The 17,648-nt window shown below is 40.9% G+C and overlaps 1 protein-coding gene across 1 annotated transcript; it reads right to left on the bottom strand.

Annotated features, from left to right (window-relative positions):
• Positions 1–1,539: 1,539 nt before the first annotated feature.
• Positions 1,540–8,165, bottom strand: ccn3 (cellular communication network factor 3). Its single transcript, XM_017700716.2, has 5 exons — positions 8,034–8,165; positions 7,737–7,950; positions 4,411–4,665; positions 3,918–4,132; positions 1,540–3,114 (listed from the first exon to the last, which is right to left on the bottom strand). The coding sequence occupies exons 1-5, from the start codon at positions 8,082–8,084 to the stop codon at positions 2,818–2,820; spliced, it is 1,032 nt and encodes a 343-aa protein (XP_017556205.1). The 5' UTR covers positions 8,085–8,165; the 3' UTR covers positions 1,540–2,817.
• Between the last annotated feature and the right edge of the window lie 9,483 nt (positions 8,166–17,648).

Genomic DNA, 17,648 nt, shown 5'->3' with positions numbered 1-17,648 from the left:
CATTTGTTTACATTGTGTGTTTGCACTGAGATGGAGTTGCTTTTAATCTCATTGTACTGTGTATAGTGACAATAAAGGCATTCTATTCTATTCTATTCTATTCTATTCTATTCTATTCTATTTCATGCAGTTTTGCAGTAGCTTACTGCAACCACATGGTGGCAACATATCACTATCTCAACCACTTAAGATCAAGACTCAATGGCAGCAGTCACTTTATCTGGATCGCCGCCTCTGGCCTGAACAATAATTTAACGTGTCTCTTGTATAAATTCGCACTCATGAGTAGCATCTTTATTTCTTGCTGTGACTTTGTTCCCATTATCCAGTGTTGATGTTTATGGTAGGAAGTAGCATCTTAGTAAGAGGAAATATGTATAGATAGTATAGATTATATAGTGTTGATTAAGGTAGCTATTGGAGCAGATTATGTGTGGTGTTGGTTTGGGTAGGTTTTAGAGGAAATTATGTGTAGTGACAGGGTCTATAGTCTTAATCTATCAGCATGTACTTTTATTCTTCTACTTGAGTAGTCATACTTGAAGTCATACTTCAAATTTACTTGAGCTTTTTTTAAGTGAGTACTAGTACTATTTACTTAAGTAAAGGACTTGTATACTTCTGCCACTTTTGGTTAGGGTTAGGATATGTTTTGTGTAGACTGTAGTTGATTGAAGGATGAGTATAAATGCACTGCCTCCTTTGAGTTCCTCTTGATATGGATATTGTGGATACTGTTTGAATGAATTCACCACCACCTTACCCTGTCTCTACTAGACCTCACCATCACAAATGTCTGTGTTGAAATGAGAAAATGCATCTCAAAGTCCTCCACAAGTCCATGTAAGATGCACTGCTTGTCAATCCCTATTACAAAGCACAGTATGATGATACTTATATATGGTGATATTTATAGGTATCAATGACAAGTGTGGTGCTACAGCATGCGTATGAATAGTTTGTCATTTTCTCGAATTGGGGCATGGAGTTCTTGAAAGCGTGAGGGTATTCCAAGTTTTGCTGTGTTGGGGACAGTCACCACAATGCCTCCTGCTGCATACTAGGAGCAGTAAGCCTATTATCAGCGAGCTCTCCAGTTTGATACTTAACCTCTGTCTGCTCCTGGGTTAATAGAATACTGCTGACCCTGGCTGCTCTGGCAAATTCCAATATAAGATTAAGAGACCCTTATTTGTCCCACAATGGGGAAATTTCACCTCCGCATTTAACCCATCCGTGAAGTGAAACACCACATACACTCTAGTGAGCACACACACACTAGGGGGCAGTGAGCACACTTGCCTGGAGCGGTGGGCAGCCCAATCTGCAGTGCCCGGGGAGCAGTTGGGGGTTAGGCGTCTTGCTCAAGGACACCTCAGTCATGTGCTGTCGGCTCTGGGGATCGAACCGGCGACCTTCCGGTCACAGGGCCAGTTCCCTGACCTCCAGCCAATGACTGCCCCCAATATACCAAGTGAATGTATCCATAGAGGCCTTTTCTTCAATAAACTAAATAAGTTAATAAATACATTTAAAATGTATAGAAAAATACATGTTTATTATGAAATAACGCATACTGAAAACAATACAGGTCATGATCAATGCTGGAAAAGCTGTGTGAAATTTCCATCAGGTCATGTGAGCGTACACAAACATTGGACTATAGACATTTCTCATTCACATGGGTTAGCAAAGTAACACCACAAGTGAGTACAACATACACAAACTATTCAATAACTGTCTACAGACATTCTGTGAACAAATAAAGTGAATCAGATTTATACATGCCAAGGGATAGATGATCAAATGCATATTTAATTTAGCTCAGGCAAGGCCTCTAACAGAAAATGACCCCCTTTTTACCACAGTGAAAAACAAATATGACCACAGGAGAATGTCACTTTGCTTTGTGAGCGACCTGTGACCTTAGACACACTGTACACTCTCTGTCATGAGGCCCTTTGCTTCACCCTTATTGAGCACAGGGCCTGGGAGGGGTCATCCGTCCACAAGAGGAATTTATGGGACGTTGCTGGACGCAGTCTTTAGCCCAGAAGTTGTTACGAGGATTTTTACCTCCTTAAAGAAGGAACGCAGGCATACAGTCATAAAAGTTTGAGCACTCCCAGTCATTTTGTTGAATTTTGATGAAGTGAAAACAAGTCAATACATCCTTTACAGCAAACAAACTTAAATATGGCATTTTCTATAAAATGCAGTGCACTTATTTAGTTTACCATATTTGAAAAATATAATATGCCACAACTTTTGCACAGGCCACATTATATGCTTTCATTTTTTTCCCCAATATATTAAATTCAGCAAACAAACAGTAACTGTGCATTAAAATGTGCAGAATATATATATATATGTTGTTTTTAGTTAACAAAATTTGGCAAGGACTAATTTGATCATATAACTGTAGGACCAGTTTTATTTTTGCTGTTCTAATCTCTGATTATATGGATGGGGTGGAGGAGACAATAAATGACTGATAAATGACTACAAAGAGATGCTTAAGATGTACAAAGTTGTGCAGTTTTGCACAATTTTAAACCTGAGGCTTTCCTCCTTTTCTTTCGGACGGAATACTCATAACTCATTCCTGTTTGCTAGGGGCTTGTAATTTCATCAGGTTAAGACCATAGATGAAACGTATTAAAAAAGAATACAGTAAAAAAGCCCTCTGGACTATCAAAGGGAGTCAGTATATGGAAACCCTACGTGTGCAGCATAAGCCGTCTTTACTGTTGTTGCACTCTGAAGAGTAAGTGCCTTCATCTAACCTGCACTTGTGCTCATCTAAGAAGCCCATTCTCAGAGATAAAGACCGTAGTTGTTAATGTCAGTAGTAGGTTGCTGGACTGCGTTGTCTCGTGGACAGTGGTGGTGGCAAACACAGGTGTTTATGAACATCACAGGCCTCTTGACCACTCTGTTGTTCTGGCATTGGAACTTCACCTGAGCTGTTCTGGTTTTATGAGGTGTGCAGCATCGGCCGTCAGCGCACAGGCTGCAGAAGCGAGGCTGGAAGGCCTGAATGCTAGTACAGTTCTTGAAGGTAAAGTGGACAGCTTTCGTACTCTTCTTGGTCTTAAGACACTTGTTCCCTTGCTGCAGTAAAACAGAATTATACAGTTAATTTAAAGTTTAGACTGCCTTTGTCATTAGTCTTAATTAGATCCTCTGTAACACAGTATAAAATCAACACATAGTCAATCAGATTGTAACAATAGTTAACACTGGGATAAAGTGACCTTGTCTTCTGTGTCAGTTTTTACAAGCAAACTGTTGACAGCTCAACTTCAAACTATATTCTATTTGTCAGGGCACAAATATCTGAAATGGATGACCTGAAAAGCTTCTATTTCTGTCCTACTAGACACTTTTTGATATCTAATATACTTCCAGTATACATATCTACTTCACACATTGTCTATTGACTTTATATATTTATACTTATAAATCTGAACAAAAACCATGTATTACAAGCAAAACCAAAACTGATAGAAAACGGATTCGGACACTGTGCTAACAATCTATATATGTAAATGTTATATAAAAATAAATCCAGTTTCAGATATTAATGCTACCAAAAATCCTCATGAAATTTGCTCTGTGATGCATTAGAGGATTATTTAATTTCAAGCAAGAAACTGAATCTGTGGAGAAGACATTTCAAGACATACAAGAGCACATCGCCAAACACTGAGCCAAAATAAAGACTGCTTTCTGAAAAAGAAAAGATGCTTCACTGGCCTAGCCAGTCTGATGAAACATGCAATAAATGCTGGAGAACACATAAGAACACATGCCAAAACATTTCTTGAAAGCTACAATATTTATAAGTACAAAGTCAACAAATATTATGAGTGTAAATTTGAAGTGGATATATGCACTGACAGGCGCTGGCCTACCTGCTTGGCTCTCTGCTCCTTCAGATCATCACAGGGCCGGACCATGCACAGCCGGCTCTGTTTCACCATTTCACAGCGCTGGTTTTTATTGGTCACCCTAGTGGAGACACCCATGCCACATGTTTTTGAGCAGGCACTCCACTCTGTGATCTGTTCAATACAGTTTACACTGGGGTCCCACTGGTCGAAACCCACCGTCTCCTCCTGCCTGTATGCTAAAATTCAGAACAACACAGGGTCCAAGGCTTACTCAAGAAGACCAAACATCACAAACTCAAATATGAAAAAACTATAAGAAGCCAGTAATACTTCATACCAGATTTGATTTCGATATGCTCCTAGCACGTGATGACTGGGTTACATAGATGTGTGTGAACGTTGAAAGCCCAGAAACACACTGGATGTTGTTTAAAGTGATTTGTTTACTTATCCTCTTGCCTAGTTGTGTCTTACAATGTAACAAGGTGTGTGTAATGTAAAGAGCGCTACTCACCTGCCATGGCAAAGCCACCCAGGACAGTGGCTTCGGCCTGAGGCTCACACACCCACTTCTCGCAGCATTCTCCTGGGATTTGGACCTTCTGTGGATGAGGACAGTCAGGCCCTGGGAGCATCACTTCTAGGTTACAGCGTGGTACGCAGGCGATGTAGCCCTCCCTACACATGCACTGATAGCTGCAGCTCGGGAAGAAGGTCTCTCCATTCTGGTAGACAGCACCATCCAATACACAGGAGTCTCCCTTATGAGCTGTTTGGATAGCCAAAATGTGAGGGTCGTTACTATGTATAGTTGAGTAACAGTGTGGCTTTTTGTAATGTATATTTCTAAGGAGTCATAATAAGGGTAACCTATACTGACGGAGCCAGTTTCCAAGCTAAGTTTCTAAGCTCTTGCCTCAAGTGGAGGAGTTTAAGTATCTCGGGGTCTTGTTCACGAGTGATGGTAAAAAGGAGCGGGAGATTGACAGGCGGATTGGTGCTGGGTCAGCAGTGATGCGGATTCTTTACCGGTCTGTTGTGGTAAAGAAAGAGCTGAGCCATAAGGCAAGGCTCTCGATTTACTGATCGATCTACGTTCCCACCCTCACCTATGGTCATGAGCTTTGGGTAATGACCGAAAGAACGAGATTGCGAATACAAGCGGCCAAAATGAGTTTCCTCCGCAGGGTGTCTGGACTCTCCCTTAGAGACAGGGTGAGAAGTTCGGTCATACAGGAGGGATTCGGAGTAGAGCTGCTGCTTCTCCACGTAGAGAGGAACCAGCTGAGGTGGTTCGGGCATCTGGATAGGATGCCTCCTGGACGCCTGGACCCTCAGGAGGTGTCACAGGCAAGTCCACCTGGGAGGAGAACCCGGGGAAGACCCAGGACACGCTGGCATGACTATATTGCCCGGCTGGCCTGGGAGCGCCTCGGAATCCCCCCCGGGGAGCTAGTGGAAGTGGCTGGGGAAAGGGAGGTCTGGGCCTCATTGCTTAGGATGCTGCGGAAGATAGTGAATGGATGGATATACTGACAGAGAGAAGCTTATTGCCAGCAAACTGAACTTAAATTGGTTTGCACTGAAAATAAAGGCTAGAGGTGATAAATAGGTATAGACCCATTTAGCATGGTCACAGAAATGATACGCTATTATCAGTATTGAAAGTATGTTATGATTAGGCAGACATTTCGCCGTCTTTGTGAGGTGTTCCGTACACATATTTATTTAATAAAGTGCTTCAGCCTCTTCATTTAATGTGAGCTAATGTGGTCTACTCGGCGCCTCGGCTACACATGCGCGCGCAATCTAACTCATTTCAAATTTCAAAACTTAACGGAAATCTCAACGGTGCAGCGCGAGACACCACAACCAACGGTCGTTTGTCCCACTACGCCTGAATAGCGGAGGTGAGGAAAACATGTCTAGTTGCTGTTTATTCTGAAGCATATTATCAGACCTATAACAGCGTGTCTGGATTAGCTAACCTAAGTACTGCTAACTGTGATAATCCTCTTAAGCTCAGATCAACTTTTGTGACTGAGCAACGTAAATTTATACGGATTTCCTCGTTAGCCAGGCGAGCGGCCTAACCTAGCTAAGCTAACGTAACCGAATACCATTAGAACAGATCCTTAACCAGGCGGATTGACGCTGAAAGAAGAGGATGTACATTCCGGGTCTTTGAAGGAGTGTAAATTAGCGTAATAACGAGCAACTTAGATAATAGAAGTGGTAAATTTGTGTAATAACGAGCAACTCTCAGGTAATATGGGGGGTAAATTATGCTGCGTTCTGCTGCTCTTCGTAAGGTTGTGTATACCAGGTGGTTAACTAGTTAGCAGTTCGCGAAAGAAGTTCGGGTGATTTTTCATAAATACGCCCACTTCACATATCCTGGTAAAACATATCCTGTTTTTTTTCTCTTTGCTGTGTTAAATAGCATAAAAGCGCATCCGATACGTTTCCACAAAATGTTAGCATAACTAACCTAACAAAGGTCGTGTTATAACCTAGTTATGTCACATCTCGTAATCCCGGGTCCACATCTAGAGTCCCGGGTCGTTCGAGCGCTATTTATAATGGTATTTCCCAGTTTCTGACACCACTCGAACGCCGCTTTAGCTTATTTAGGTTATAGCTCGGTAATATCTAACGTTAGTCCGCCTTACGTTTGAGTGTTGGCATTACCTGTGTTTTAGGAGCAGGTTTGACAACCTGACCAGTGAACTGCGTATATTTATAACTAGGTAACCCCTCATATGAAATTATAGGCCGGATATTTTGATTCTAAATCACCTCAAATATATTTACTTACACAGTTCAAGTAAAGATGAGATGAGTTGGACACATTGTTAGTCCACCTGCACACACTATTTATGATATTTATGAGCTAACGTCTCCCCTCGTCTGCGTGGGTTTCCTCCGGGTTCTCCAGTTTCCTCCCACAGTCCAAAGACATGCAGTCAGGCCAATTGGACATGCTAAATTGCCCCTAGGTGTGAGTGTGTGAGTGACTGTCTGTCTGCCCTGCGATGGACTGGCGACCTGTCCAGGGTGTATCCTGCCTTCCGCCCGAAGACTGCTGGGATAGGCTCCAGCACCCCCCCGCGACCCTGACGGAGAAGCGGCTTAGAAAATGGATGGATGGATGGATGGATATGAGCTAACGTTACATTTCTAGTCTTACTGCGTTGTCATGCAACCGTTGTGTTTGTTATACAGTAAGCTAACCTATGTATGAGCTGTGACTTCACCCAAACTGATGATATCAGTAACGTTGTCTTATGAACCGAGACGAAGGCTAAAATATTTGACAGAAATACTGGACACCTCAGATAACTCAGTTAATTAACACGAGGCGCTTTGGGCACAACAGGGCAGTGTTACAGGTAAACGCCTTTTAAAAGAAAACCATTCAGATGCACGTAAAACTAAATACAGTTATTCTACATTTGAAGTGCAAATGTAAATATGTCCATGCTTCCCCTGCATTCTACGTTATCTACGCTGCTGTGCTAACGTTACATTAAACCCAGGATTGCCCAGTCATGTAAATAAAGGGCCCGTGTTGTTTAGGCTGTCATTCCAAACAAGCTCAGTCCTAAACCGCTAACCGGCTTTGATCCTGCTGTGTGGTAATGAAAACTTTCACGCCGGCCCTTTGCGGATAAAACTGGACACCTTAATCAGACTTTAACACCACGAACCAAAAGCAGAATCTGGACTGTTAGTTTTACTAGTAAAGGCTGCAGTTTAGCGCGAATGTGTAACTCCACAGTAAAAAAACACCTGGGAGTCAAGCAGTCCCCACAAAGTGATAAATCCACGCGCACTCACCTACACACACTCTGCTCTTGCGATCGCAGCGGAGACCCTGATGGTCATCGCACGGCGCGCGCTGGGAACAGGGCTCTCCGAGCTGCCTCGCGCACACGATGCAGCACGCGCAGTCGTCCAGGACAGGCTGCACGCCGGGGGGGCACGCAGCCGGTTCCTCGGGGCAGCTGCAGACTGCTGGGCAGCGCGCTCGCGCCACGGAGCACAGCGCCACCTAGAGGGAACCAAACGCGTGAAATCACTTTTAAGGAAACGCTCAAGAGTCAGCATCAGCGACTATGCCTAATATTTACCTACTTGCGTGCAAATGAACAGAGTCGTGATCTTTCCAAACACGTTCTTAAGCATCTTCTTATTTGTGTCTTATTTGCTAGTCAGTCGTTGGAGGATCTTTGCTCTTGCGGTGCAGTCCAACGTTGCGATTTGGCTGGAGGAATTTATATACTGGTGCAGTGGTGCAAAAAGGGCAGGAGAAAGACTTTTTTCCCCACCCGTATTCTGACTGGCACCGCCTCCCACGCTGGCCTTCTCTGGTACCCTGCGTCTTACAATTGGCTAGTTAGTTTCTGGTCACCTGTGGTGAGACTTTAAAGGGGACCTCCAGTGATTTTTCCAAATGTCTGCATGCTGGTGATAGGAGACAGGCGTCCACCTCTAAAAGCCTCCTCATAAAGTGATTACGGTGGTTATGAATACACTGCCTGATGTTTGAGACATTGTTTTACAGAAGTTTAATGATTACTTTTTTGGCCTAAATCACATTTTACTCAGTTTATTTTGCTCCATCCATGGTGGAAGGATACAAGAAGAGTGTTCTATGAAAAATGATAAAACTGATAGTTCCTGTCCTAAAATCTCACTGGCTGGGATGCTTTCGAAGCCATGGCAAAATACACAAAATGAGCACACCTGTGACTGCCTCACAACAACAAAACTCTGTTTTACTGCTCTGTAAAAAATGTTTGTGCTGTTAATGGATTAGTTTCTTAACTAGAACCAGACTGGTCAGATCACTAACAGGCTAAAAGATAGCAAACATGCTAAACTCTAAACATGCTTAAATTAAAGTACTTATGATAAGATTTTCTTTAAAACATCAGTTTAAAAGCCTAAAGAATGTGACTTGAATGGCTTATACACTTCAGATCTCTGTGTTTCAGTCAGAAGTAGCATCAAATCCAGGCGTAATCTCAAACGGCTCTGTATTCCCTAAATGGTGTGCTGTATCAATTTTTGAAATTTCTAGTTTAGCAAAATAGTGCACTGTTTGTCAAGTGTGGATGTGGCTGAATCCAAAATGCCTATTTCCTAGCTATATTTTGCACTGTTGGGGTGCAGGAACCAATATTTAAATGCCTATGTAGTGCACTATGTAGGGAGCAGGAAATTATTAGCGGCAACCCCAGCATAAGAAGAGTGGAACTGTTGGATTGGTGCTGTGTAAGACTCATGGTGATTGTTTGAAAGACACAAAAAGTACTTGTAAATGAAGGTTTTTGCATTAAACAGTGCTATGCTATGATATGTTGAGTATTATATGACAGAAGTTAAAAAGTTCATGAAATGACCGCAGTATATGTTGATGGGTGACCGAACAATCTTCTTCTCATTCAGAAGTCCATGGTTGCTTGTCAGCAGTATCATACTCTAAAGGAACCACGTTTCTTGGTGAAATGCTTCATGTTGATTATTATTATGTATTATATTTTATGTTGGTCACTGTTTTGCAATAAGCCACTTAGGCTGTGTGTTACTATGATTTTATCAAAGGGAAGGGGGTTTTAGGTTAAAATTTAGGATAAAATCACAGTAAGGCATGGCCTCTTGTGGCTTATTGCAGTAGTAGTCTCCAGAGAAAACATTTTTTTTTCAGCTTGACCGCTAATTTACTGTCATCAACATTACCTTCAACATTACAGCACAGAAGATACATGTTCGCTGGTGGTTTTGGATTGTAAACAAAATGGCTGTATTTGTGTTGTAGACATGGCGACCCTTGGTTCCTATCACTGTCACTGTAAAGAACATCTGAGTTTCTACAAATGAACCATTTCACATCAAACCACTCTGAATTACTGCATTTACAACCCCAATTCCAATGAAGTTAGGACGTTGTGTAAAACAGAAATAAAAACAGAATACAATGATTTGCAAATCTGTCACGATTGGCTCCTCCCACTCCATGTGCCTTTTTGTTTTGGTTTGTCCATGTGCGTTTGTTTTGGTTTAAGTCCTGCCCCCTGTTTGATTACTCCACCCCTGATTGTGTTCACCTGTCCCTCGTTACCCGTTGTTATTTAAGCCCTGTGTTTGGCCGTAGTGTTTGCTGGTCTTTGTTTGTTGTATCGGTCTGTGTTTGGTTGCTTTGTTTGAATCTGTGTTGTTGGTTGTTTCTGGTTTATATCATGTCTGACACACAATCTATCCGTATTGGCTCGATGACCCTGATTTTGGTTTTGCCCTCACTGAAAGTCACTTACCTCTGCACATGCGTCCACTACCTTGTTCCTTGTTACAAAATACTTTTAAACCTATATTCAATTGAATACACTACAAAGACAAGATATTTAAAGTTCAAACGGATAAACTTTGTTGTTTTTTGCAAATATTCACTCATTTTGAATTTGATGCCTGCAACACGTTGCAAAGAAGTTGGGACAGGGGCAACAAAAGACTGGGAAAGTTGAGGAATGCTAAAAAAAAACCCGCCTGTTTGGAACATTCCACAGGTGAGTGTCATGATTGGGTATAAAGGGAGCATCCCGGAAAGGCTCAGTCGTTCACAAGCAAGGATGGTGCGAGGTTCACCACTTTGTAAACAACTTTGTGAGCAAATAGTCCAACAGTTTAAGAACAACGTTTCTCAATGTGCAATTGCAAGGAATTTAGGCATTTCATCATCTACCGTCCATAATATCATCAGAAGATTCAGAGAATCTGGAGAAATCTCTGCAAGTAAGCGGCAAGGCAGAAAACCAACATTGAATGCCCGTGACCTTCAATCCCTCAGGAGGCACTGCATTAAAAACCGACATCATTCTGTAAGGGATATTACCACATGGGCTCAGGAACACTTCAGAAAACCATTGTCAGTGAACACAGTTCGTCACTCCATCTACAAGTGCAAGTTAAAACTCTGCCATGCAAAGTGAAAGCCATATATCAACAACACCCAGAAACACCGCCGGCTTCTCTGCGCCCGAGCTCATCTGAGATGGACTGACGCAAAGTGGAAAAGTGTCCTGTGGTCTGATGAGTCCACATTTCATATTGTTTTTGGAAATCATGGACGTCGTGTTCTCCGGGCCAAAGAGGAAAAGGACTGTCCGGATTGTTATCAGTGCAAAGTTCAAAAGCCAGCATCTCTGATGGTGTGGGGGTGTGTTAGTGCCCATGGCATGGGTAACTTGCACATCTGTGAAGGCACCATTAATGCTGAAAGGTACATACAGGTTTTGGAGCAACATATGCTGCCATCCAAGCAACATCTTTTTCAGGGACATCCCTGCTTATTTCAGCAAGACGATGCCAAGCCACATTCTGCACGTGTTACAACAGTGTGGCTTCGTAGTAAAAGAGTGTGGGCACTAGACTGGCCTGCCTGCAGTCCAGACCTGTCTCCCATTGATAACCTGTGGCGCATTATAAAGCGCAAAATATGACAACAGAGACCCCGGACTGTTGAGCAACTGAAGTTGTACATCAAGCAAGAATGGGAAAGAATTCCACCTACAAAGCTTCAACAATTAGTGTCCTCAGTTCCCAAATGCTTATTGAGTGTTGTTAAAACGAAAGGTGATGTAACACAGTGGTAAACATGCCCCTGTCCCAACTTCTTTGGAACGTGTTGCAGGCATCAAATTCAAAATGAGTGAATATTTGCAAAAAACAATAAAGTTTATCTGTTTGAACATTAAATATCTTGTCTTTGTAGTGTATTCAATTGAATATAGGTTGAAAAGGATTTGCAAATCATCATATTCTGTTTTTATTTCTGTTTTACACAACGTTGCAACTTCATTGGAATTGGGGTTGTACATTTGAAACACTGACTTGTGCAGAAAAATTTAAAAAATCAGTGGAATGCTGCTTTAAATGGGTCTTGAGTCCTGGGTATGGAGCTTTGTTTTGTGAGTGTATGGGTCCAAGCAAGAAAACTTGAGTTGTGTGCAATCTACAGAAACATGTACCTGTAAGTGTGTTGCCTGATCCTACAGCTTCATCATCGAGTAAATTAACTGAAGAGATCAATGGCTTTAGATGCTTTTTGGTGCATTAATTGTGTCAGTGGAGAACTGACACAAAACTGACTGGCCCTGCATCCCATGCTGGGATTCACTAGTATCCCACTGTGGATGCAGGTTTTCATTTCATTTGTGCATTAGATAAAGATTTGCTATGAAGGCCAGTGCTGTTGAACAAAAACTGCTTTAATAAATTGGTAGGAGTGCTTGATGTAGGATCTTAATTAGATGCGTTATATCTAAGGTCTTATAGTAAAAGAGATCATTTAGTATTTTTCACAGTAGGAAGTGATTCCATAGCTTAAAATCTCAACATACAAGTATTCACTTTTTTGGATGTCATTGAAAACTGTAGATATCATATACCATAAAAACAAAATCATCTTGTATGGTTTGGAGTGAACTGTGGCTAGTAAATTGGAGTTTCACCACCATTGTCAGGTCTTCTGGTCCAAGCAATGGAGTTGCTTGCTGAACCACAATGCAGTTCACCAGTATGATGCCCATTATGCATTTGTACAAGTTAGGATGTAATAGGCCTGGGTGTTATCTAAAAATAACTAGCAAGATATTTTCTAGTTAAAAAATCATGATTATCGATAACAAGAATAAAAGTGAATAAAACTTTATGTACGTTTTATTAAATACTATAATTATCTTTTTTTAGAGAACAGTGACCATAGAGAAGGATCAGAGGAACTTTATCCAGGTTAGACTTAACTTAGTTGCTGTATGCTAATATTTAGTCATTTAACTAATTTTTTTACTGCAGCAAATCTCTTTGAGGCAAGCTGAAGCTCTAAAGCATGTCAGCATTCATTTTTCGATTCCATTCACATAAAGCAAATTAAGGGGAATCCGTGTGGTAAAGTGTAAGCTAGCTTTACATTGCATAGCAGAGAGAAAAAAATCATAGGTGGTTTCTTAAGAAATCTCTTTCTCTCTCTCAGAAACTGTCTACTTGTGCGTGAGCCCGCACACTTCTTAAATGTGTACCCCAGTTTCCTAATGTGTTTTGCAAGCTATTAAATGGCAAATTCGTCCTCCCTAATTCTCTCCTTAGTTCTTTTACCAAACCAGTGATTATCACCTTTTACACATCACCATTATGTTACGTGTCCATCATCGACCACATCCGAGTACATCGCCTTATTGCTTAGGTCTTGTGGGCAAAAGGACAGACCATTTTTTTTCTTTAGGAAGAGTATGCAGTTATAAGTTTTTTGATGAGATGGTACAGAATTCAAAGCCTTTGTAACGGTTATTCCAAGCAATCTAAAGCTGCATACTCTCACTTGTTTAGAGTGCTGCATGTTCTGCACTTTATTTGAAGTCATCTTGCTTTGTTAACACTGCAGAACTGCATGTTCTTGGTACACCAAAATGCAGGTAGTTTCATGGCTGCCATACATTATAGTGAGGTCTGCTAGTGCAAACTCGTTGAGATTTATTATTGGGTGATGCCATGCCTGCACAGCCAGTGTATTCTGTCATGCACACTGTTTTGCTGGTATTTCCTCTGCCATTGCATCAAGTTATTGTTTTTCTTTTCCCTTTTCCCTGGAAATATGCACTAGATACAAATACCATAGTCAAAATGATATTGTTCTTGGTCTTTTTTCATCTTTGAGATCTTCTTTTACTCTCATTTCTTAACATACAAAACCTGCAGTACAGAATGTAGATTTAGTGTAAATATAATCCATTATGATACTATTCATTAGGTAGATTTAGATACTACTGTCATAAGCAAAATGACAGTTTAACTCTTAAACAGTGTTTATACAATGACATAACATAACACTCTATAACAGTAAGTAACTCCAGAGGTTAGTGAAATATGTTGGTATTTAGAAGTTAGGACTGCAGTGAATATTTGCTAGTTTCAGTGTACTCCGCTTTGCTGCATAGCTAGCATACTTTCAGTTGCATGTATTTCCAAGAATAAATGTGAGGGTGCTAGCTGACTTTGATGTCTGGAATAGAAGAAAACCTAGGTCTTGGCAACAAAGATGTTTTATTATCGACCAAAAATGCTTCCTTTGCCTTTGATTTTAATGTGTTGATGAACAGTACACTCCAACACACTGCAGTATGTGAAAATTGAAGTCCATTGTCTATTAGAAATGCCCAAAAGTGTTGAACTTTTGAACATAATCTGACATAGTCATGTGTCAGCTAACAAGAGAATGTTGTGGTGAGTCTTGTGTAAGTCCCAGTGATGTTTGTGTTTGATATGACAGTGTTAGTTGAAGCCTTATTACAAGTATGTCAGATGGTCACTTGAGATGCTTTTAGGGTTGGTCTCATGCTGAACAGGTGTGGTAACCTTATACTGGATAGCAGCTTGTACATGTATTTAGAAGATAACAACTGTAAAACATTTCTATCTAAACACAAAGGCTATTTTGCTTATTTTACTATTATGATTTGATGCAGAATGTTCAATATGTTAAGAAAGACAAAGCTTTTCAGAGGGAACATGGTTACATGTGGTTTCGTGTCGTCTCTGTAGTGTTCCTGTCTTGCTTTCCGCTTTTGCACTGTTGTGGCAGTGTGTTACACCTGATATGGATTATGTTTTTATGCTGTTCTGAGAGTTTCTACATTCTTCCAATTTGACATATCTTCATTCCATCCATTCCATGCTTAGTTTTTGGCAATTATTAATGAAATAAGGTATGTGTGTCCAGTCCTGGCTTCAGCTAATGCCAGAAGACCTGGGTAGCGATGAGGCGTGCTTTAGGGCCTTATAAATCATCTGTGTGTTGGTGGAGCACGCTGGCTGAGGCATGATTCACAGCAAGTCAAATACTTTCGCACTGGAAGCTGAGAAATTTGCACTGTTACGTTTGTGTGTTAGCTGACCAAGTCTGGCGGACTATGCAACACAGCAGTTCGTAGATGAGAGTGTTCATTCTTTGTTTGTTGCCGTTCATTTTTATACTATTGCATTTATAAGTGATTCGCTGTTGTTTGCCCTTTTACACAGAATTACTGCTTTACATTATTATTGTGATGTAGCAACGCAATGGCTTAAGTAGTTCTGTCAGAAAAGAAAAAAAATGTTTAATATTGGCTGCCTTAGTTTCACTGAGACTTTTATGTTGAAGTGCCTGTATACAAGTGCGGGGTTTCTGGTTGTACATGCTGATTTGTAGATTTGGAATAAAAAGCTTTAACTATGGACCAGACCCCTGACTCAACTGGGTTTCTTGGAGAGAACTGCTCTTCACAATATTTTGCATTTAGCTGCATCATTAAATTTATCACTAAATCACTAAATTATGCTCTCCTAGTAATGAAACATGCAGTTGGTCAGAGTTCTTTAAGAACTGGCAATATTCAATAAAAAGCATGTTGTGACATGTTGTGACTTAATTTATCACAATAACCATAAATATTGTTATGGTGTCCAGTCCTATTTCAGGGTGACATGTTTCAAAAGTGAAGGCTAGCCATAGTTCTTGAGCTAGAAAAATGTCTTTCTTTCATGTAGTGCTCTTTTGCACAAGCAGTTGGGGACAATGAGCCAAAAAGATATTATATTGGGAAAATAAGGTGAATTTTTAAAAATGATTTTTGTTGTATTCATAAAATGTTTATTCGAGATCAGGTTCTCAACCTTCTCCACCTCAAGGCCCCAAGGAACATTGTCATCAACAGTGTACCTGTGATGAATCAACATGCTCGTGTATGTAAAAGGCAACAGTGTTTTAATAATACCAGGCAATCTAACCAGAAAATGGCAGAGCAAAAGACAGAGTCACAAAAGCAGGCCAAAAGGTTCAAAAACACAGATCAGTCAGAACGGGCAAAAATACAGAAAGGGACAAAGCGAAAAGGCAGAATCGGAAAAAACAAAGCAGTGGTCAAAACACGGAATACACGCAATCAGGATACAATGCTTAGTAGTTCACAAAGAAACAATCCCTTGCACTGATCCTAACTAAAACCTGGGTTATGGTTAGGGTTAGGACTGGGAGGGGCCAATCGTGACACAGTGGGTCACAGACTTGAGGCAGTTATTGTGTGGAAATATATTACCCACAAATAAAAAAACTCACAGTCTGTGCTTTAGACACATAATCATCTTGGGGGTGGGGGGTAAGGGGGGGGGGGAACTATTTGGGTGGTGGATCATTCTCAGCACTGCAGTAACTTTGATGTGGTGGTTGTGTGTTAGTGTGTGTTGCGCTGGTCTGAGTGGGTCAGACACAGCAATGATGCTGGATTTTTTTAAACACCTCAGTGCTGCTGCACTGAGAATAGTCCACCAACCAAAAATATCCAACCAACAGTGTCCTGTGGGCAGCGTCCTCTGACCACTGATGAAGGACTAGAGGATGACCAATACAAACAAGATGAGCTATCGTCTCTGACTTTACATGTACAAGGTGGACTGACAAGGTAGGATTGTCTAATAGAGTGGACAGAGAGTGGACACGGTGTTTAAAAACTTCTGCAGCACTGCTGTGTCTGATCTACTTGTACCAGCACAACACACACTAACACAACAACCACCACAGCCACCACATCAGTGTTACTGCAGTGCTGAGAATGATCCACCACCCAAATATTACTTGCTCTGTGAGGGTCCATGGGGATCTTGACCACTGAAGATCAGGGTTAAAGAGGGCTAACAAAACATGTGAATAAACAGATGGACTACAGTCTGTAATTGTATAACTACAAAATGCACCTAAATAATGTTGCTCTTAACAGGACTACTATAGCACTGTTCAAGCTGGATTAAGTTTGCCTGGGGACAAGCTGTAATTTGAATGATTACTGATGAGATCCATGATTTTTATCTAGTACAAATGTACAATGTCTGTAGTGTTTACAAGTTTGCTAAGCAATAATTTCAGTATGAATTACATTCTGTAATTCGCCAAACTCTGAGCTCCCTCAGTAATAGTAGTCTTGTTCAACGGTGCTTTACTTGTCACATTTACTTCCAGAATTTGCTGATATTAGAATACGTTCTGTCATCTACCCGTACAACGTTTCCTGTTCCACAGTCTGCACTCAAAGCATAATAGGTCCACCCCCTTGCTTAACACTTGGCAAGATGTTTTTTGTCAAATGCTGCTCCTTTTTTTCTGCAAACATTTCTTTGGTGAATGTGGTCAAAACCTTTCAATTTTCCATCATCAGTTTGCAGCACTTGTAAACAAAATGCTTCTGTCTTCTGGTGTGTTTATTTTAGTTTGCATACTAAAGAAGTTGACTTTTGTGATGAGGTCACAGATGAGTTTTTGTTTCAGATCAGATTGGTGCACCACAACCCTGTGTCAGCTAAACTGTCCTGCGGTGTCATAGGTTGTGCTTGGCCTTTATTGTCAGCATGCATGCAGGTCTTTCTGAGAGTTTTCTTGAGTCCCACAGTTTCTCTCTGTCAGAATTGGGAAATTAAATTACTCAGCAAATGTCATCATCTGACAGTTTCTGATGACAATTCTTGACCTACCTAGGCAATCTTAATGAGTCAGTTAAGGCCAACGAGTTGATTACATTTTAAGATTTTTAAACTAGGTGTCCAAAATTATGCATATGCCACAATTAGTATTTTTTTATGTGCACCAGAAGTGAAGTAACTGTGCATTAACATTTGCAGAAAAAATGTTATTTTATCAAATAGTTGCAGAGGATGTGTTTACTTATT

Source organism: Pygocentrus nattereri, chromosome 3 (genome assembly GCF_015220715.1).
Source record: "Pygocentrus nattereri isolate fPygNat1 chromosome 3, fPygNat1.pri, whole genome shotgun sequence".
Taxonomy (NCBI): domain Eukaryota; kingdom Metazoa; phylum Chordata; class Actinopteri; order Characiformes; family Serrasalmidae; genus Pygocentrus; species Pygocentrus nattereri.
Note: the sequence above shows the minus strand (reverse complement) of the source record. Positions and strands in the feature narration are given on the sequence as shown.